Source organism: Bos javanicus, chromosome 7 (genome assembly GCF_032452875.1).
Source record: "Bos javanicus breed banteng chromosome 7, ARS-OSU_banteng_1.0, whole genome shotgun sequence".
Classification (NCBI taxonomy): Eukaryota; Metazoa; Chordata; class Mammalia; order Artiodactyla; family Bovidae; genus Bos; species Bos javanicus.
Window position 1 is genome coordinate 107,355,807 of NC_083874.1, and position 16,729 is coordinate 107,372,535.

Sequence of the window (16,729 nt, forward strand, 5' to 3'; positions counted from 1 at the left end):
AGTCTTTATCAATGAGCAAACATATTCTGATAAAGTAACTTGAATCATAAACTGATTTGATGGGTTTTATTAATTAAGGATTATAGATTCAAACTCTGTTAAATTTCTTCTAGCTTGTGAACATCTGTCTTGGGTGAAGAATGAAAGGCTTCCTGATTCTTTACACAGCTTTTATTCACTTATCTTTTGATTTTTCTAAATAAGCATATCTTCCATGGTATATTTGATTTTTTTTCAGTGTTAAGAAAGGAAATATTTAAGGAAATATTTTTGACTACAATATACCATCTGTGTTAAAATAAATTCCCCTTACTTCAAAGGAAGTATTAAATACAGATTAAAATTTCCTTATGCTATATAAAAACATTATTTTCATCTGTGTATTTAGAGGATGTAAAAAAAACACATTGCCAGTTGTGAAGCCAAAAGTTGAAAATCAGGAGGCATTTTAGATACTTACACACATCCTTATAAAATATGCCATTGGAATTCCATTGTCCTCCCAAAGAACCTAGGTATTTCATAGTTTGCTGTTTAATAATGTCAGTTTTTGTCTAAGCAGTATATATTTATAGATGTATTTTATACAGAATGAAATTCTAATTTTTGAAAATATGGCAACTTTTAATGGTTCTTTTAAAGTCTTTAATCACTATTTATGGTGAATTGAAAATTCGAGATAACTTACTCTATCCTAAATACCAAACTGAATACCATTAAATAAGAAAGATTTAAATAAGTCTAAAAGTCAGTAGTTTTTTAGGATTTTTATTAGTTTTACCTTTTAAAAAGATGGTATTTTAAAATGAACATCTTTGCTAATAACATGCATGTCCTTTTGTATATTACTCTATTTCTGCCTGACTTGTAGTTGGTGGTGGTGTAGTTGCTAAGTCGTGTCCAACTCTTGTGACACCCTGCCTGCAGCCCACCAGGCTCCTCTGTCCACGGGATTCTCCAGGCATGAATACTGGAGTGGGTTGCCATTTCCTTCTTCATGGGATCTTCCCAACTCAGGTATCAAACTTGAGTCTTCTGCTTTGCAGGTAGATTCTTTCATGACTTAACTACCAGGGAAGCCCCGATTTGTGCTTAGTATCCACTAAATTATAGGAATTTTTGTTTTAAAATCTCATTTATAAATCTTTTTAAAAAATGAATTCGCTCTTGCAATTATTTGATAAATTGAATGCCTATTGCATATGAGTAGTAATATTAGCCCCCGTGATAGAAAGATGAAAATATGTAATATTCTTATTTTCATGTAGATCATAGTATGATGGGAGAGATACACCTGAATAAATAATTATACTGTGAGAAGTGTTATATTAATCACATGTGCATACATGATCCCTGAGAGCTGAGAAAAAGGAACACCTAAATTGTCCTGGGTAGTGAGGGTTGTAAGGATGGTCAGAGAAGGTTTCATAGAGAAAAATGGCTTTACAATTTAGTTGTTGGTAATTCTCCAGGTGGACAAGGGACAAAAACATTTAGACTGAAGGAAGAACATCTCCAAAGGCAGAGAGGTATGATTGTGAGACACTCAGAGACCATAGGTAGTAAGTTGTGATGCTGCTTTTGAGGGTGGAAGGCGATCTGAGACCATCTTGGATTACCAGGCAAAGGGATTTGAATTCTAACCTATAGTATAGATCAGGGTTGTAAACGTAATACTTAGTATTACAAGTAATGATAGAATTAATATCTAGAATCATTGAGTATCCTAAAGAATTAAGAGGGCTAAGTGTGGATTGTAGGGCATGTGGAGATGTGTGTATAAGGCAGGGGAGACGCAACCAGTTAGTTCATGTACCAGATTTTTATTGTGTACTATGCAAGGCATTGGCACCCCACTCCAGCACTCTTGCCTGGAAAATCCCATGGACGGAGGAGCCTGGTAGGCTGCAGTCCACGGGGCCGCTAAAAGTTGGACACGACTGAGCGACTTCACTTTCACTTTTCCCTTTCATGCATTGGAGAAGGAAATGGCAACCCACTCCAGTGTTCTTGCCTGGAGAATCCCAGGGACGAGGGAGCCTGGTGGGCTGCCGTCTGTGGGGTCACACAGAGTCGGACATGACTGAAGTGACTTAGCAGCAGCAGCATGCAAGGCACAGTTTCAAGCACTGAAGAGCTTAGTGAGGGAAGAGAGCAGAGTTATTCCTTGCCCAGTCGGAACTTAGATTACAAAGAAGTCTGTATTATACCCCCACCTGCTCTGTGTCTTTCTTCGTAATTTTTGTCTGCAACATGACTGTATAATTTCCTTATATTTTTCGTTTTTCGCCTTCTTTGTTGTTGACATAGGCATCTCTGCCCTATGACTTGTGGAAGAAAGTACCTAAGTTTGTGACATGCTCTCCACGTTATTATTCTTCCCCTAACCAATAGTTTGAGGTCCGGCATTACTTTTTTAAAAACTTTGAAGGTAATTGTAGATTAATATGCAATCATATGAAATAATAATCCTTTTATATTTGGTCCCATTTCCCCTCTTTGTAAAATTTAGTAAAACTATGACAACCAGCGTATTAACATTGACATAATCCACTGACCTTATTCATATATTTCTCCAGTTGTAATTGCACTCCTTTGCTGTGTGTCTGTTAAGCTCTATAGTGTTTTATTACCAGTCTAGATTGACCTATCCGGCACTACCACCAAGATACTGAACAGTTCCAGCACTACTTCTGGTATCCTTGGTATTCTCCTTCTATAACCACGCTTACTCTAAACCCTAAACCATGGCATAAACTCTAAACCCCTAATCTGTTGTTTTCCGAAGATTTTTTACTTCAAGAATGTTATATAAATGGAATCATAGAGTATATAACTGTTGGGTTGACTTTTTTGTTCACCAGGATTCCTAGAGATTCATCCAAGTTGCTGTCTGTGTCAAGAGATTGCTCCCCTTTAACGTGGGTAGTATTCCACTGTATGCATTCACCAGTTGAAGGGTCTCTGTGCCGATTCCAGCTTTTGGCTTTTCCAGACGGAGCTGCTGTGAACACTTGGGTACAGGTTTTTTGTGGATGTGTTTTCATTTCTATGCATAAATGCCCAAGAGTGCAATGGCTGGGTCATACGGTGTTGAATTAAAGTTTGATCAGAAACTGGAGTGGCTGTACCACTTCTTGTCTGCTGACCAGTAGCAAATCAGCGACCCAGTTTTTCCATATCCATACAGGCATTTGGTCTTGCCATGTTTTATTTAGCCATTCTGATAGGTGTGAAGTGTATCCCACTGTGGTTTGACTGCGTTTCCCCAGGGGCTGGCTTATGTTGAACACCCTTTCATGTGTTCATTTGCCATTTTTATACCCTCTTCTGTGAAATGTCTGTCATCTTCTCATTTTGTGGTTGGATTGTTGTTTTTAAATGTTGAATTTTGAGAGAGATTATGAATTCTAGGTACTACTAGTTCTCTGTCAGATACGTGGTTTGCACAATTTTCTCCCAGTCTATGGCTTGTCTTTTTCTCATCTTCACATGTACTTTCACAGGGCAACCTTTTTACTTTTGATGAGCCCAGTTTATCAATTTTTTCCTTTTTTGGATTGTGTGTTTTGTTTAAAGTCTAAGAACTCTGCCTAGGTTAAGATCCTGAAGATTTTGCTTCTGTTTCTTTTTTCTGAAAGTTTTGCAGTTTTATGTTTAAGTTTATGATTCTTTTGAATTAATTTTTGTGTATGGTGTTAGGTCAGGGTTCATTTTGTTCCCTTTTATTTAGCCTATAGTTACCTAGTCGCTTCAGTGTCGTTATTAAAAGGCTTGTTTTCTTTGCTGACTTGCTTCTGGACCTTTGTCTAAGAACAGTTGAACATGTTTGTGTGGGTCGGTTTGTGGGTTCTCTCCTCTCTCCTCTTGATCTGTTGTCTGTCCTCTACTGATAAAACACTGTCTTGATTTCTGACTTGTGAAGAATCACATATTTTTCTGAATACTCTTTTCAGCCGTACTGCCTCCTCTTCTTTTGGAACTCAAGATGATACAAATGTTGGGTCATTTTTTTAAGACTTTAGAATATTATTTATTTTTTGGCTGCATGGCATATGGGATCTTATTCTCCCACCAGAAATTGAACCCTCACCCCCTATGGTGGAAGTGTGGAGTCTTAGCCACGTCAATGCCAGGGAAGGTCCCCAAATGTTGGGTCTTTGTTATTGTACCACAGGTCCCCAAGGCTTTATTATTATTCTTATTTTCTGTTTGTTTTCTCTTTCTGTTTGGATTGATTGAATTCTATTCCTGTATTCTTACATTCACTGTATCCTCTGTTGTCTACTCCTGAGCCCATCTAGTGAGGTTTTTTATTCCCATTATTGCATTTTTAATTTCTATAATGTCCGTATATTGAAAAAAATTCTTCTATTTTTTTGCTTAGATTTCCTATTTTTACAGTTGTTTTAAGGGAATTTATAACTATTGTTTTGCATTTGTTTTAAGAGAATTTATAACTGATTGTGGAAGAGTTTCTTATGGTGTTGGATTTAAAAATCCTCTTCTGATAATTCTGACATCTGATTCATCTTGATGTTGGTATTAGTTGTTTATCTTGTTTCAACTGTAATTTTTTTTTCTTGGTTCTTGATATGACACGTGAGTTTCAACTGAAGCCTCAATGTTTTGTCTGTTAGGTTAGGAGACTCTGGGGCCTATTTCAATCTTTTATTTTTACAGGCAGTCCATCGGTGTTTAGATTTAGCATGCAGTCGTTGGCCTGTTCTCGTGGGCTGTGGTTCCAGCGACAGCTCGTTTTCAGGGTCTTCATGCTGTCACTTCTGTTTGCTTGATCTGGTGTCACGAGGGCTCCCGCTGGTCCTTGCTGGTGCTGCTTGAGGGAGTAGAGGACGTTCTTCTTGGGCTGAGCTGCTGGCTGTTGGTTGGTTAGGGAAGGAGTGAGATCAGGTTTCCTCCCTGTGCCCCTTGCTGCCCTGCCACCTCTGGGCAGGAGAGGAGCACCCTAGCCTCGCAGGGAGCAGGGGCTTCCTGGACGGGACCTCCTACTGCAGCTCAGCCCTCTGGCCAGTTCCGTGCACCAGCTCCGGAGTTTCTGGGGCCAGGAGAACCTGGGGCCTGTGGGGCGGAGAGGACTGCTGTGGGCTCTTGCTGTGGCCGGGTCCCCATCACTGGTTCTTCCTGCCGTGTTTCCTTTCTCTTGGCCGAAAGGGGGATTCTTGGGCCCTGATGGGAAGGAGAATGTCTCTCTTGGCTGTTCATTTTTGAGGAGGCTCGCCGTCTGTCTGTCTTGCTGGTGCTGGCTGGCCCCATGTTGCCAGAGGGACCCGCGTAGCATCCCCGGGGAGCTGGCCTTCACCGACGGCCTTTTGTTCCCAGACGAGCAGGTGGGCAGCCAGGGACAGACCACCTTCTCCTGTTGGGTGAGGGAGCCCAGGATACCCTGCCTCTGCCTCTGCCGTTCTCCCAGGCCTGGGGCCCAAGGACTCTACCTCCTTTCCCCCGACTTCTCAGGTTCTTCTTTGGTTGTCCCTTTTGCTATTCCCAGTGTTGACAGCTGTGTTCGGTGGGGCGGACCTGGGAAAGATGGCCTCTGCCACGTTACCTGGATCAGAAGCCAGGCTTTCCTTTTGCGTGCTCAGTCGCTCAGTTGTGTTCAGCTCTTTGCAGCCCGTGGTCTGTAGCGCACTATACTCCTCTGTCCATGAGATGAAAAGGTCTTACTTTTGACTTTGGCTTATTTGTGATATAAGCCTGGTGATCGAGGGCTGGGGTGGTATGGGCTGGGACTGAGTTTGGCCTTGTCTGGAGCCCTGAGAGACTCTCTGTCTCCTGAGAGTCCACTAACCATCCTGCGCTCCTGGGTTTCACCTCATCCTCCAGTTCTTCACAGGGCCCTGGAAAATGGCAAGGCAAGGCTGCCCTCGCATTTTTTCTGAGGTCCTGTCTTGGTCCAGAGAAGCTTGCTTCTTTGTTCTCTTGATTTTTCCCTTGGTGGGCCTATTTGGTCCCTGCTGCCTCTTTTCATGTTGGGGTATCCAGTGTGACTCCTCAGGATTTCTTCTAGAAGTTGGGTAGTTTTGGGGCACATTTGCATGCTGCCTAGAGTGCCAGGACTTTCCCTTTTTTTCCCTTTGAAACTGTGTAGTGAAGCTTGTGGCGTGAAGTTGTACTCCTTTACTTGCTGATGGTTTGTGTAAATTTTTGTTTTTTTCCTTAACGATCTTTTGTTCTTTTTGTTTGTTATTGGCGGTAGGAGCTTCTGAAGTACTTCTTTTACTATGATGGCTTTACCTGAAAATTCTAATAATGACTTTCTGTAGTTTTCGTATCTCTCTCTGACATTTGACATTGCTAACAACTTCTTTTCTTAAATCTCAGTGTCTGTAACTGTCAAACCTCTTTTATTCTTCTGCCTACCTAATTTCTACCCTTTGGCTTTTTTCCTCTAGTTCCTCCACTGACAGATTCTCATGGGCTTTGTCCTTAATGATCTGCTTTTCTGTCAACATTCAGTCTTAGTTTGATCACTTTTAAGCACTTGACTCTCAGATTTGTATCGTCTAGCCTTGATGCTTTACCTAAGCATTTATTTCCTGCTGAAATGAAGGTATTTTCTTTAAAGTAGCTCCATATTGTCATTCTTCCATTTCTTTTGATATTATCTTCATTTCTTATAAAAGTCTTAAACTTGTCCTGTATCATCTGTCTCTTCCTTAAATCCATTTATCAGGTCAAGCCTGGTACCTTTTTACCTCTCACTGACATTGTCAATGATAGATCCTCATTTCTCAAGCTGTATAGCTATAATGACTTATTAATTTTCCTTCTTATGTCTTTTTTTATATTTTTGCTCTCATCAACCTATTTTATACCTAGCTTCCATATTAAAATCTATATTTCTCTCTTTTAATTAACTGTAACATACATATAGAAAAGTACACAAATCACGGATGCTGAGCTTTAGGAAATTTTTCAAACCAAACACACTTGTATAACTAGCACCAGCAAGGTAATCATTTAATACTCACGTTCATGACTTTGTCGTTTGGCCTTAACACCAGTGACTAAGGGGTTGGAGCCTTATTAGTCTCCTTAACTTTAGAAGAGCAAGAGATCAATCGGCATGCCACTGTTTGCAACATTCAGCTCGATTTTGGAGACATTTCTTTCTTACTTTACCCCTTATTCACTTATTTTCTCTATATTGCTTCCTGAAATACATTTCCTTTTTGATCTTTTATAATCTAAATCATGATTATTCAAATCTTAGCTCATATCTTGCCATTTCTAGGAAACTTTCCTGGGTTACTCCAGCTTTCATTAGTTTTTTTCTCTTTCTCATCAAACCTTTTTGGGTTGTTGTTCAGTCACTCAGTTGTGTCCTGCTCTTTGCCACCCCATGGCTGCAGCACACCAGGCCTCCCTGTCCTCTACTGTCTCCCGCATTAAGTTCAAACCCATGTCCATCGAGTCGGTGACGCCACCCAACCATCTCATCCTCTGTCATCCCCCTCTCCTCCCGCCTTCAATCTTTCCCAGCATCAGGGTCTTTTCAAATTAGTCAGTTCTTCGCATCAGGTGGCCAAAGTATTGGAGTTTCAGCTTCGGCATCAGTCCTTGCAATGACTATTCAGGGTTGATTTCCTTTAGGATGGACTGGTTGGATCTCCTTGCAGTCAAAGGGACTCTCAAGAGTCTTCTCCAACACCACAGTTCAAAAGCATCAATTCTTCAGTGCTCAGCCTTCTTTATGATCCAATTCTCACATCTGTACACAACTACTGCAAAAAGCATAGCTTTAATTGTATGGAAATTTGTTGACAAAATGATGTCTCTGCTTTGTAATATGCTGTGTAGGTTTGTCATAGTTTTTTATCCAAGGAGCAAGCGTCTTTTAATTTCATGGCTGGTCACCGTCTGTAGTGATTTTGGAGCCCAACATATGAAGTCTGTCACTGTTTTTATTTTTTCCCCATCTTTGCCATGAAGTGATGGGACCACTTACCGTGATCTTAGTTTTTTGAATGTTGAGTTTTAAGCCAACTTTTTCACTCTCCTCTTTCACCCTTGTCAAGATGCTCTTTAATTCCTCTTCACTTTCTGTCATTAGGGTAGTGTTATCTGCATATTTGAGGTTATTGATATTTCTCACAGCAATCTTGATTCCAGCTTGTACTTCATCTAGCCCAGCATTTCTCATGATGTACTCTGCATATAAGTTAAATAAGCAGGGTGACAATATACAGCCTTGACATACTCCTATCCCAATTTGGAACCAATCCATTGTTGTATGTCCGGTTCTAACTGTTGCTTCTTGACCTGCATACAGGTTTCTCAGGAGGCATGTAAGGTGGTCTGGTAATCCCGTCACTTTTATGAATTTTTCAGTTTGTTGTGATCTACACTGTCAAAGGCTTTAGTGTAGTCAATGAAACAGAAGTTTTTTTTGGAATTCCCTTGCCTTTTCTATGATCTACTGGATGTTGGCAGTTTGATCTCTGTTTCCCTTGCCTTTTCTAAACCTACCTTGTACATTTGGAAGTTCTTGGTTCTTGTACTGTTGACACCTAGCTTGAAGGATTCTTGCAAAAATTCTTTAATTCATTAATCTTTGTGTATCAGTATGTTCACTTAAAACAAACTTCAAACGTTCAGAAGGGCATATGATGAAAGTCTCCTCTCATTCCTGTGTCGCAGCCGCTGTGTGTTCTTCTAGAAATATTTTGTGCACTTACAAGTACATTTAATTTCTATTTTTCTGCTTTCTTTTTGTACAATGTAAACAAACCTAGTTCTGTATCTTACTTTTTTCTGGTAATAGCTCTTGATGATGGCTCCAGATCCACTCGCGGATTTTCTCGTTTTTGTGTTAGGGCTGAATGGCACTCCACTGGGCTCGTGTGCCACGATCACGTCCACTGCGTACATTGTGAAGACTGAGTCCTGAGCAAACTCACATAGACTAGATTTGAATGGTACTCCCTTCAAACGGTTTCTCAGTTACAGTCAAATGTAGTAGCTTTGATTGTAATTTACGTAGTCAATTCCTTTTAATGAATATTTACAGTTTTTAAAAAAATTCTAAACACTACTGAACTGAATAGTCTTACATACATTGTTTGACATCTATGGAATAATTATCTGTCGGATACCATTTCCTTTAATTCCTAAACCGTTTATCATCTCTACTAATTTAATAATTAGACATAATCAGTTAATTATGGAGTTGTTTAAAAAATTCTTTACTTGTCATTCTTCAAGGAATGGTACCATACTTTGAATCCTTTTATATTTGCCCTGACCTAAAATGTTGGTGTAGATAAGCAAGCCCTCAGTGTGGGCTGGAGTGTGTCTCAGCTGCCAGATTCTGTTTCCGTTTTTATTCATCTAAGCTCTTCATCTTTCTTTTGAAATTCCTAATAATGAGAGAAAAAAATTATTGTCAAAGCTTAGACCACAGCTAGATGCATTTAGAAGCAGAAGTGATATTTATTCTAAGTTACAGAATAAAATGAACCACAGTCTCAGAAATAGTTTCTTAAAAAGCAAAATGTTTCACCTTTCTTTGTCTGGAAAAAATGTTTCTTATTCTTCCATGGAAAATGTGGTATGAGATAGACTATGTCTTCACTGAGATTTAGTTGAGCTATACGTAAAATAATGGAAAATTTTTCTTTTTTATCAAAAAATTTTTTTGATACAGTTTATCAAAGTACATTTTTTAAGCCACTTCGTACAAAGTGAAAAGACTGGAATTATCCTGTGCTGTGCTTAGTCGCTCAGTCGTATCCGACTCTTTGTGACCCCACGGACTGTAGCCCGCCAGGCTCCTCTGTCCATGAGATTCTCCAGGCAAGAATACTGGTGTGGGTTGCCATGCCCTCCTCCAGGGGATCTTCCAAACCCAGGGATCGAACCCATGTCTCCCACATTGCAAACGGATTCTTTACTCTCTGAGCCACCAGGGAAGCCCATGAATACTGAATTCGGTAGCTTATCCCTTCTCCAGGAGATCTTCCCACCCCAGGAATAGAACTGGGATCTCCTGCATTGCAGGCAGATTCTTTACCAACTGAGCTACCAGGGAAGCCCCTGGAATTCTCCTACTTGATATTAAAGTGGATAAGTCAGTTACTTGTATTGGCTTATTTATGTTAAGGTCCATTTAGTGTCCTGGTTGCTACTTTGGAAACTTTGATGAAGTATATTTTCCCACCATCTTTCCCTCCTACCCACCCACCCCTGCCGACTTGTTTGAGTATAAAACTGAACAGTTTTCAGTTGGGAGAAGATTGAAATTTGCTTCCTATTTGGAAAAGTCACAGTTTTATCATTTTAAATGTGTATCACTGAGGTGAGAGCGAAAAATCTCTTTTTTTCTGATTAGCCTAGAGGATTTCAGCTCAATTAAATTGACTTCTGATGTGAGCCAGACCTAAAAATTAAAGATGTGTTTTGTTTCTTTCTTACAACTGACCCTGAAACATTCACTGCCTGAAATTCTAGGAGGCTGGAGCGGAAAATAAATTCTATCATAGTTCTTGGGATTTATATCAAACAAGTAGGAATAGATTGGGGGTAATTTTCTGATAATTGACCTTTGGGCTTAGTCAGTCAGTTGTGTCTGACTCTTTGTGACCCCATGGACTGTAACCTGCCAGGCCCCTTTGTCCATGGGGATTCTCCAGGCAAGAATACTGGAGTGGGTTGCCATGCCCTCCTCCAGGGAATCTTCCCAACCCAGGGATTGAACCCAAGCCTCCCACTTACAGGCAGATTCTTTGCCATCTGGACACCAGGGAAGCCCAAGAAAATGGAGTGGGTAGCCTATCTCTTCTCCAGGGGATCTTCCTGACCCGGGAATTGAACCAGGGTCTCCTGCATTGCAGGCGGATTCTTTACTAGCTGAGCCACCAGGGAAGCCCATTAACTATTCTACATTTCCTAATTAATGGTGGTGTTAACCAAGACACAGACTCCTCAGTGGTGATTGCTTCTGTGGAAGAGCGTCCTTAAGGAGTGTCCTTAAGCCATCAGGGAAGCCCCACTGACCTTTAGATGATTATAAGTTATGCTCTAGTGATTTTTTAAACAACTTTGAGATATAACTCACATGCTGAATAATTCACCCATTTAAATTGTACAATTTAGTGGCTTTTATTGTTCACAGAGTTGTGCAGCCATTGCCACAATCAATTTCGGAGCACTCTTCTCACCGCAAAAGGAAATCCATTACCCGTTAGCAGTCGCCCTTCATTTCTTCCCGCATTTGCCAGCTTTAGTCAAATACTAGTCTGATTTATGTCTCTAAAGGTAGATTTCGGACATTTCATGTAAGAAGACAGGACAGCGTGTCAGTCTTCTGTGTTTGACATCTTCACATAGAATGTTTGCGAGGTTTATCCGTGCTGTACCTTGCATCAATCCCTTTTCATTGTCAAATCATGTTTCCTTGTATCATTATATTTCATTTCTCCATTCATCAGTTGATGACTATTTGGCAGATATTCATATACAAGTTTTTGTGTGGGCATATGTTTTTATTTCTCTTGAGTATATGCCTAAGAGTGAAATTTCTTGGTCATATATGATAACTCTGTGTTTAATTTTTGAGGAACTGCCTATTTTAAATTTCTACCAGCAACATATGATGGTTCTGATTTCTTCACAGTCTCCAACATTTGCTATTATCTATCCTTTTGTTATAGACATCTTAGTGATACGGAATGATGTCTCACTGTGGTTTTGGTCGGCATTTTCCTAATGGCCAGTGAGACTGAACATCTTCTCATGTGGGAGGAGGAAATGGCACCCACACCAGTGTTCCTGCCTGGAGAGTCCCAGGGATGGCAGGGACGGGCGAGCCTGCTGGGCTGCCGTCTGGGGTCGCACAGAGTCGGACACGACTGAAGCGACTTAGCAGCAGCAGCAGCAGTGGGCATCTATAAATTTTATTTGGAGAAATATCTAGTCATATCTGTCTTTTGCCCATGTTAATTAGTTTGTTATGTTGTTACTGATGTTAAGAAATCTTTGTATAATCCAGGTAGATGCTGCTTATCAGATACATAATTTGTAAATATTTTCTCCCGTTCTGTGGCATTATCACTTACTTGATGTTGGCCTTTGAAGTACAGAAGTTTTTAATTTTGATGAAACCAAATTTATATATTTTTATTTTGTTTCTTGTACTTTTGGTGTCATATCTAGAAGCCATTGTCTGAGCCAAGGTCATGGATTTACTGCTTTATTTTCTTCTGAGAGTTTTACAGTTTTAGCTCTATTTGAATCTGTGATTTCTTTCGAGTTAATTTTTTTGTATATGGTCTAAGGCAGACTGCATTCCACAGTCTTTTGCATGTGGAATTCAATCGTCCCAGCATCTGTAGTAGAGAAGACTTTTTTCCCTGTGTTGAATAGACATGGCACTGAATTCTGAGTCCTTCAACTCTGTTCTTTTTCTTCATGGTGTTTTGGTTTTTTGTTTGGTCGACTGTTCTGGCTCCCTTGCATATCTAAGTAAATTTTAAGATTAGTTTATCAGTTTCTGCAAAAAAAAAAAAAAAGAAAAAAGCTAGCTTAGATTTTATTGTGGATTGAGTTAAACTGGTAGATCAAATTGAACAGGATTGCCTGTTTAACAATATTAAGTCTTTTGGATCCATTAACATGAGTCTTTCCATTTATTTAGGTTTTCTTTGCATTTTTCAATAGTGTTTTATAATTTTAAGAGTAAAGTTTTGTGTTTATTTTGCAAAATTTATTCCTAAATATTTTATTCTTTTTGATGCTGTTGTAAATGGAATTGTTTTTAAATTTTATTTTCAGATTGGTCATTGCTAGAATATAGAAATACAGTTGCTATTTGTATATTGATCTTGTACCCTGTAATGTTACCGAGCTCATTTATTAGTTCTAATACTCGTAAAATTGTACTTCTTAGGATTTTCTAGATACAGTGTCATATCATCTGTAAATAAATATAGTTTCATTTCTTCCTTCCCAGTTTCAATGGAAATTGTTTCATTTCCTTCATTGTACTGACTAGAACAGGTTGAGTTGAAGTGCTGAGACTGGACATCCTCATCTTGTTCCTGATCTTTGGGGGAAAACATTCAGTTATAGTGATTTTTTTTTCACTCTAAAAAAATGGGCCATAACTTTGCTTTGAAGATTAATTTGCTTTTGATTTAAGATTCTTTTCCTTTTGTTTACATACACAGATATGTGCTGATTAGAAGGCTCAGTTGTGCAGTGTGGAGGATAAGACAGTGCCTTACAAAGATGGGGTTTGGGAGTGACCTGAAGAATTCACACGAAGCTGTGTTAAAATTGCAAGACTGGGAATTACGGTTACTGGAAACAGTGAAGAAATTCATGGCCCTGAGAATAAAAAGTGATAAAGAATATGCATCTACTTTACAGAACCTTTGTAATCAAGTTGATAAGGAAAGTACTATCCAAATGAATTATGTCAGCAATGTATCCAAGGTAAGAAGAATAATTTCATCATTTTTCGTCTGTAGCTTCGTAATTGTCCTTAAAGCAAATAGATAATACTATTGAAAGCTCCTGCTGCTACTGCTGCTGCTAAGTTGCTTCAGTTGTGTCTGACTCTGTGTGACCCCATAGACGGCAGCCCAACAGGCTCTCCCATCCCTGGGATTCTCCAGGCAAGAATACTGGAGTGGGTTGCCATTTCCTTCTCCAAAGCATGAAAGTGAAAAGTGAAAGTGAAGTCACTGAGTCGTGTCCGACTCTTAGCGACCCCATGGACTGCAGCCTACCAGGCTCCTCCATCCATGGGATTCTCCAGACAAGAGTACTGGAGTGGGGTGCCATACTATTGAATAAGCACACTGAAGTCAGCATTCTAAAGCAGTGGTTCTAAACTCCTGCTGACCATCAGAATCACATGGGGAAAGTTTCAGAAACTGTGAGATTTGGGTCCATCTCCCAATATTCTGGGTCATTAGGTCTGAAATTTTTGAGCTTTGAAATCTTTTTTTTCCCCAATAGGTGTCCAGATTATTCTAATGATTAGTCAGCTTTGAGAACCCTTCTTAAAATTTTATTTCCCTAAGTACCCTACTTCCTTGGGTCCCTTGCGCCCTGCTGTTTTATCCTTTTGGCACAAACTTTCTTTATAATGCACCTTCCTTGAATTCTTCTGTGAGTCATTAGTATAGTCCCATGGAATATTGTAATGTGTAGGTGTTTTTTGCTACCATTTCATTACTAAAATGCTAATATACTGATGATTTAATGACACGTAAAATTCTTTGAATAAACAATATGGTTTTTTAACTTAAAGATTATATTATTATTATTCATTTTATAAAATATATAAAATTAAAAATTAAGGGCTATAAAAATAAAGGTCCATATTGTACTGCTCATTATCCTTTGAAGGCATAAAAGATGAAATATTACACACCTTAATAGTCTTGGATTTTTGCTGTTTCCATTGTCTTCACATTTCACTGTATGTATTCAAAGTTAAGAAAATTTTATTTTACTTCAGAAAGTTAGAATTAGTGTGTTTCTTGCACTCACGGGTCTTAAGATTTGAGTAGATTGTAGAGGAAGCTCTGTTTCTTATGGGGATTGTGTGTGTGGTGTGTGATCTGGGAAGGACCTTTGATTTCGCTGAGAACTCCTAATGTGAATATCTTTAACTTCCTTTCCTGGGCCAGTGAGTTTCCCTGAAGAACATTTCTCTAGGTTCTAGTCTGAAGGTAGGGTTGCTGGATGTAGCAAATTAAAATATAGATCACCAGTTAAATCTGCAGGCAACAATGAGAAATGCATAGCCTCGGAGTGCTCAGTCGCTCAGTCGTGTCCCACTCTTTGTGACCCCACGGACTGTAGCCCGCCAGGCTCCTCTGTCCGTGGGATTCTCCAGGCATGAACACTGGAGTGGGCTGCCATTTCCTCCTCTAGGGATGCATACACTAAAGACTATTTTTTGTCCGCTATTCAAATTTACCTGGTGTCCTGTATTTTGTTAGACTACTCTGTTACGGGAATATGTAGAGAAAGTAGATTGGGTGTTCAGAGAGTCGTGTTTTAGTTAATCCTCCTGGTTTGGTAAGCTGCCTGGTGTCTCTGCATCCAGAGTCTCTCTGGTTAATTTTTCCTGCTTGTTTCTGTCTGCTCTGGGGGAGGAATAGTTGCCTGTCTGTGGGCTGAGCAATAGGCCCTAGAATTCTGGCTGTTCCTTATGCAGCCTGAACCGATCCTCCTGTTTCAGCGCCCTCTCCTTTTCCTTCATTTAGCTTTCTCCAGTTCCCGGGCTTTCCTGGAGTTATCTGGCCCTGTAGGTGGGTCTTTTCTTCTCCCTGCCCCCCAGAGTCTTATTGAGATATCATTGACATACATCGCTGTATAGATTTAAGGTATATAGCGTGATGGTTTATGTCTGTTGTGAAATGATTACTGCAATAGATTGTAACTCTTTGCAACCCCATGAACTAATACAGCTCCATGGAGAATTCCCCAGGCCAGAATACTGGAGCGGGGAGCCTTCCTCTTCTCCAGGGGATCTTCCCAAGCCAGGGATGGAACCCAGGTCTCCCACATTGCAGGCAGATTCTTTACCTGCTGAGCCACGAGGAAAGCCCCATTAAAAATGGTAGAAAAAGTTTCTCCTTTGGATAAGAACTCTCAGAATGGACTCACTTAACAGCTGTCCCATCTCATACGTCAGTGTGACCCACGGCCACCGTGCTGTGCCATTCCTGGCGCTTACTTGTCCTATTACTGGAAGCTTGGCCTCTTCACGCTTTTTCCTCCAGTTCCCCCTCCTGTCACAAGGCCTTCTCTTCTTGACCTCGACTTTGTAGAACACTTGTGTTTCAGCTTTTCCTGATGCTACTCAGTTACCCCTTCCTGCTTTTATAATATTTTCTAACATTTTTATTGGCATGTCTTATCTGTGATTGTTGCCTTTTCTAGCTTCTTTGTGATTGTAAATTTATACTTTATCTTGTATTTCAGTGGGATTTTGGAAAGGAGTGGAAAAATAGCCATCTGTTTTATTGACTATGTTTAACTGGAATTATACTCCTTAGGAAAGTAAGGTACTGGAAGGAACAAGAGATAGGATTAATGGGTAAGAAGATACAGGATTTGTGAGGTCAGGACAAAGGAGGAATCATCAACGTGTGCATTGAAGTGTCAGGTATTAAGGTGAGGAATCAGCTCAGTTCAGTCACTCAGTTGTGTCCGACTCTTTGTGACCCATGAACCGCAGCACGCCAGGGCTCCCTGTCCATCACCAACTCCCAGAGTCCATAGATGGAGACAAATGCTAAGATGATGAAAAAAGGCAGTAGAATGTGGGGCATGGAAAAGGGGGCTAGGGCAGGGTGATAGATTGAGAGGAAGTGGTCTAAGTGGGTAGTGTTGCTTTTCAAAGAGGAATGCTTGAGAGATAACGGTTGAACAATGGTAGGAAACCCAAAGAAAAACAAGGAGTATGTCAGCTTTTCCTCTTAATGCTGAAAATGCATCATTTATTCTACCTAAAAGTAAAGTTCAATATATCAATTTTTTCTTTAGCTCATTAGGTTTTTCACGTTATATCTAAAAAAAAATCTGCCTGATCCAAAGGTGTTTTCACCTGTGTTTGCATCTGGAAGTTTTATATTTTTATATTTATGTCTATGACCCATTTTTAGTTAATTTTTGTATATGGGACAAGTTATAGATTAAAGTCAGTTTTTTGTTGTTGTTGTTGTTAATGGATATCCATTTATTCCAT

At 39.8% G+C, this 16,729-nt stretch overlaps 1 protein-coding gene across 2 annotated transcripts in view; it reads left to right on the top strand.

The window, feature by feature from the left end:
- Positions 1–16,729, top strand: part of FER (FER tyrosine kinase) — a 467,773-nt gene that overhangs the window by 27,270 nt on the left and 423,774 nt on the right. For both annotated transcript variants that reach the window (XM_061424535.1, XM_061424536.1), the window contains one exon: positions 13,188–13,455. In XM_061424535.1, the coding sequence (XP_061280519.1) occupies positions 13,249–13,455 (207 nt within the window). In that variant the 5' untranslated portion in view covers positions 13,188–13,248. The remainder of the gene's footprint in view (positions 1–13,187; positions 13,456–16,729) is intronic.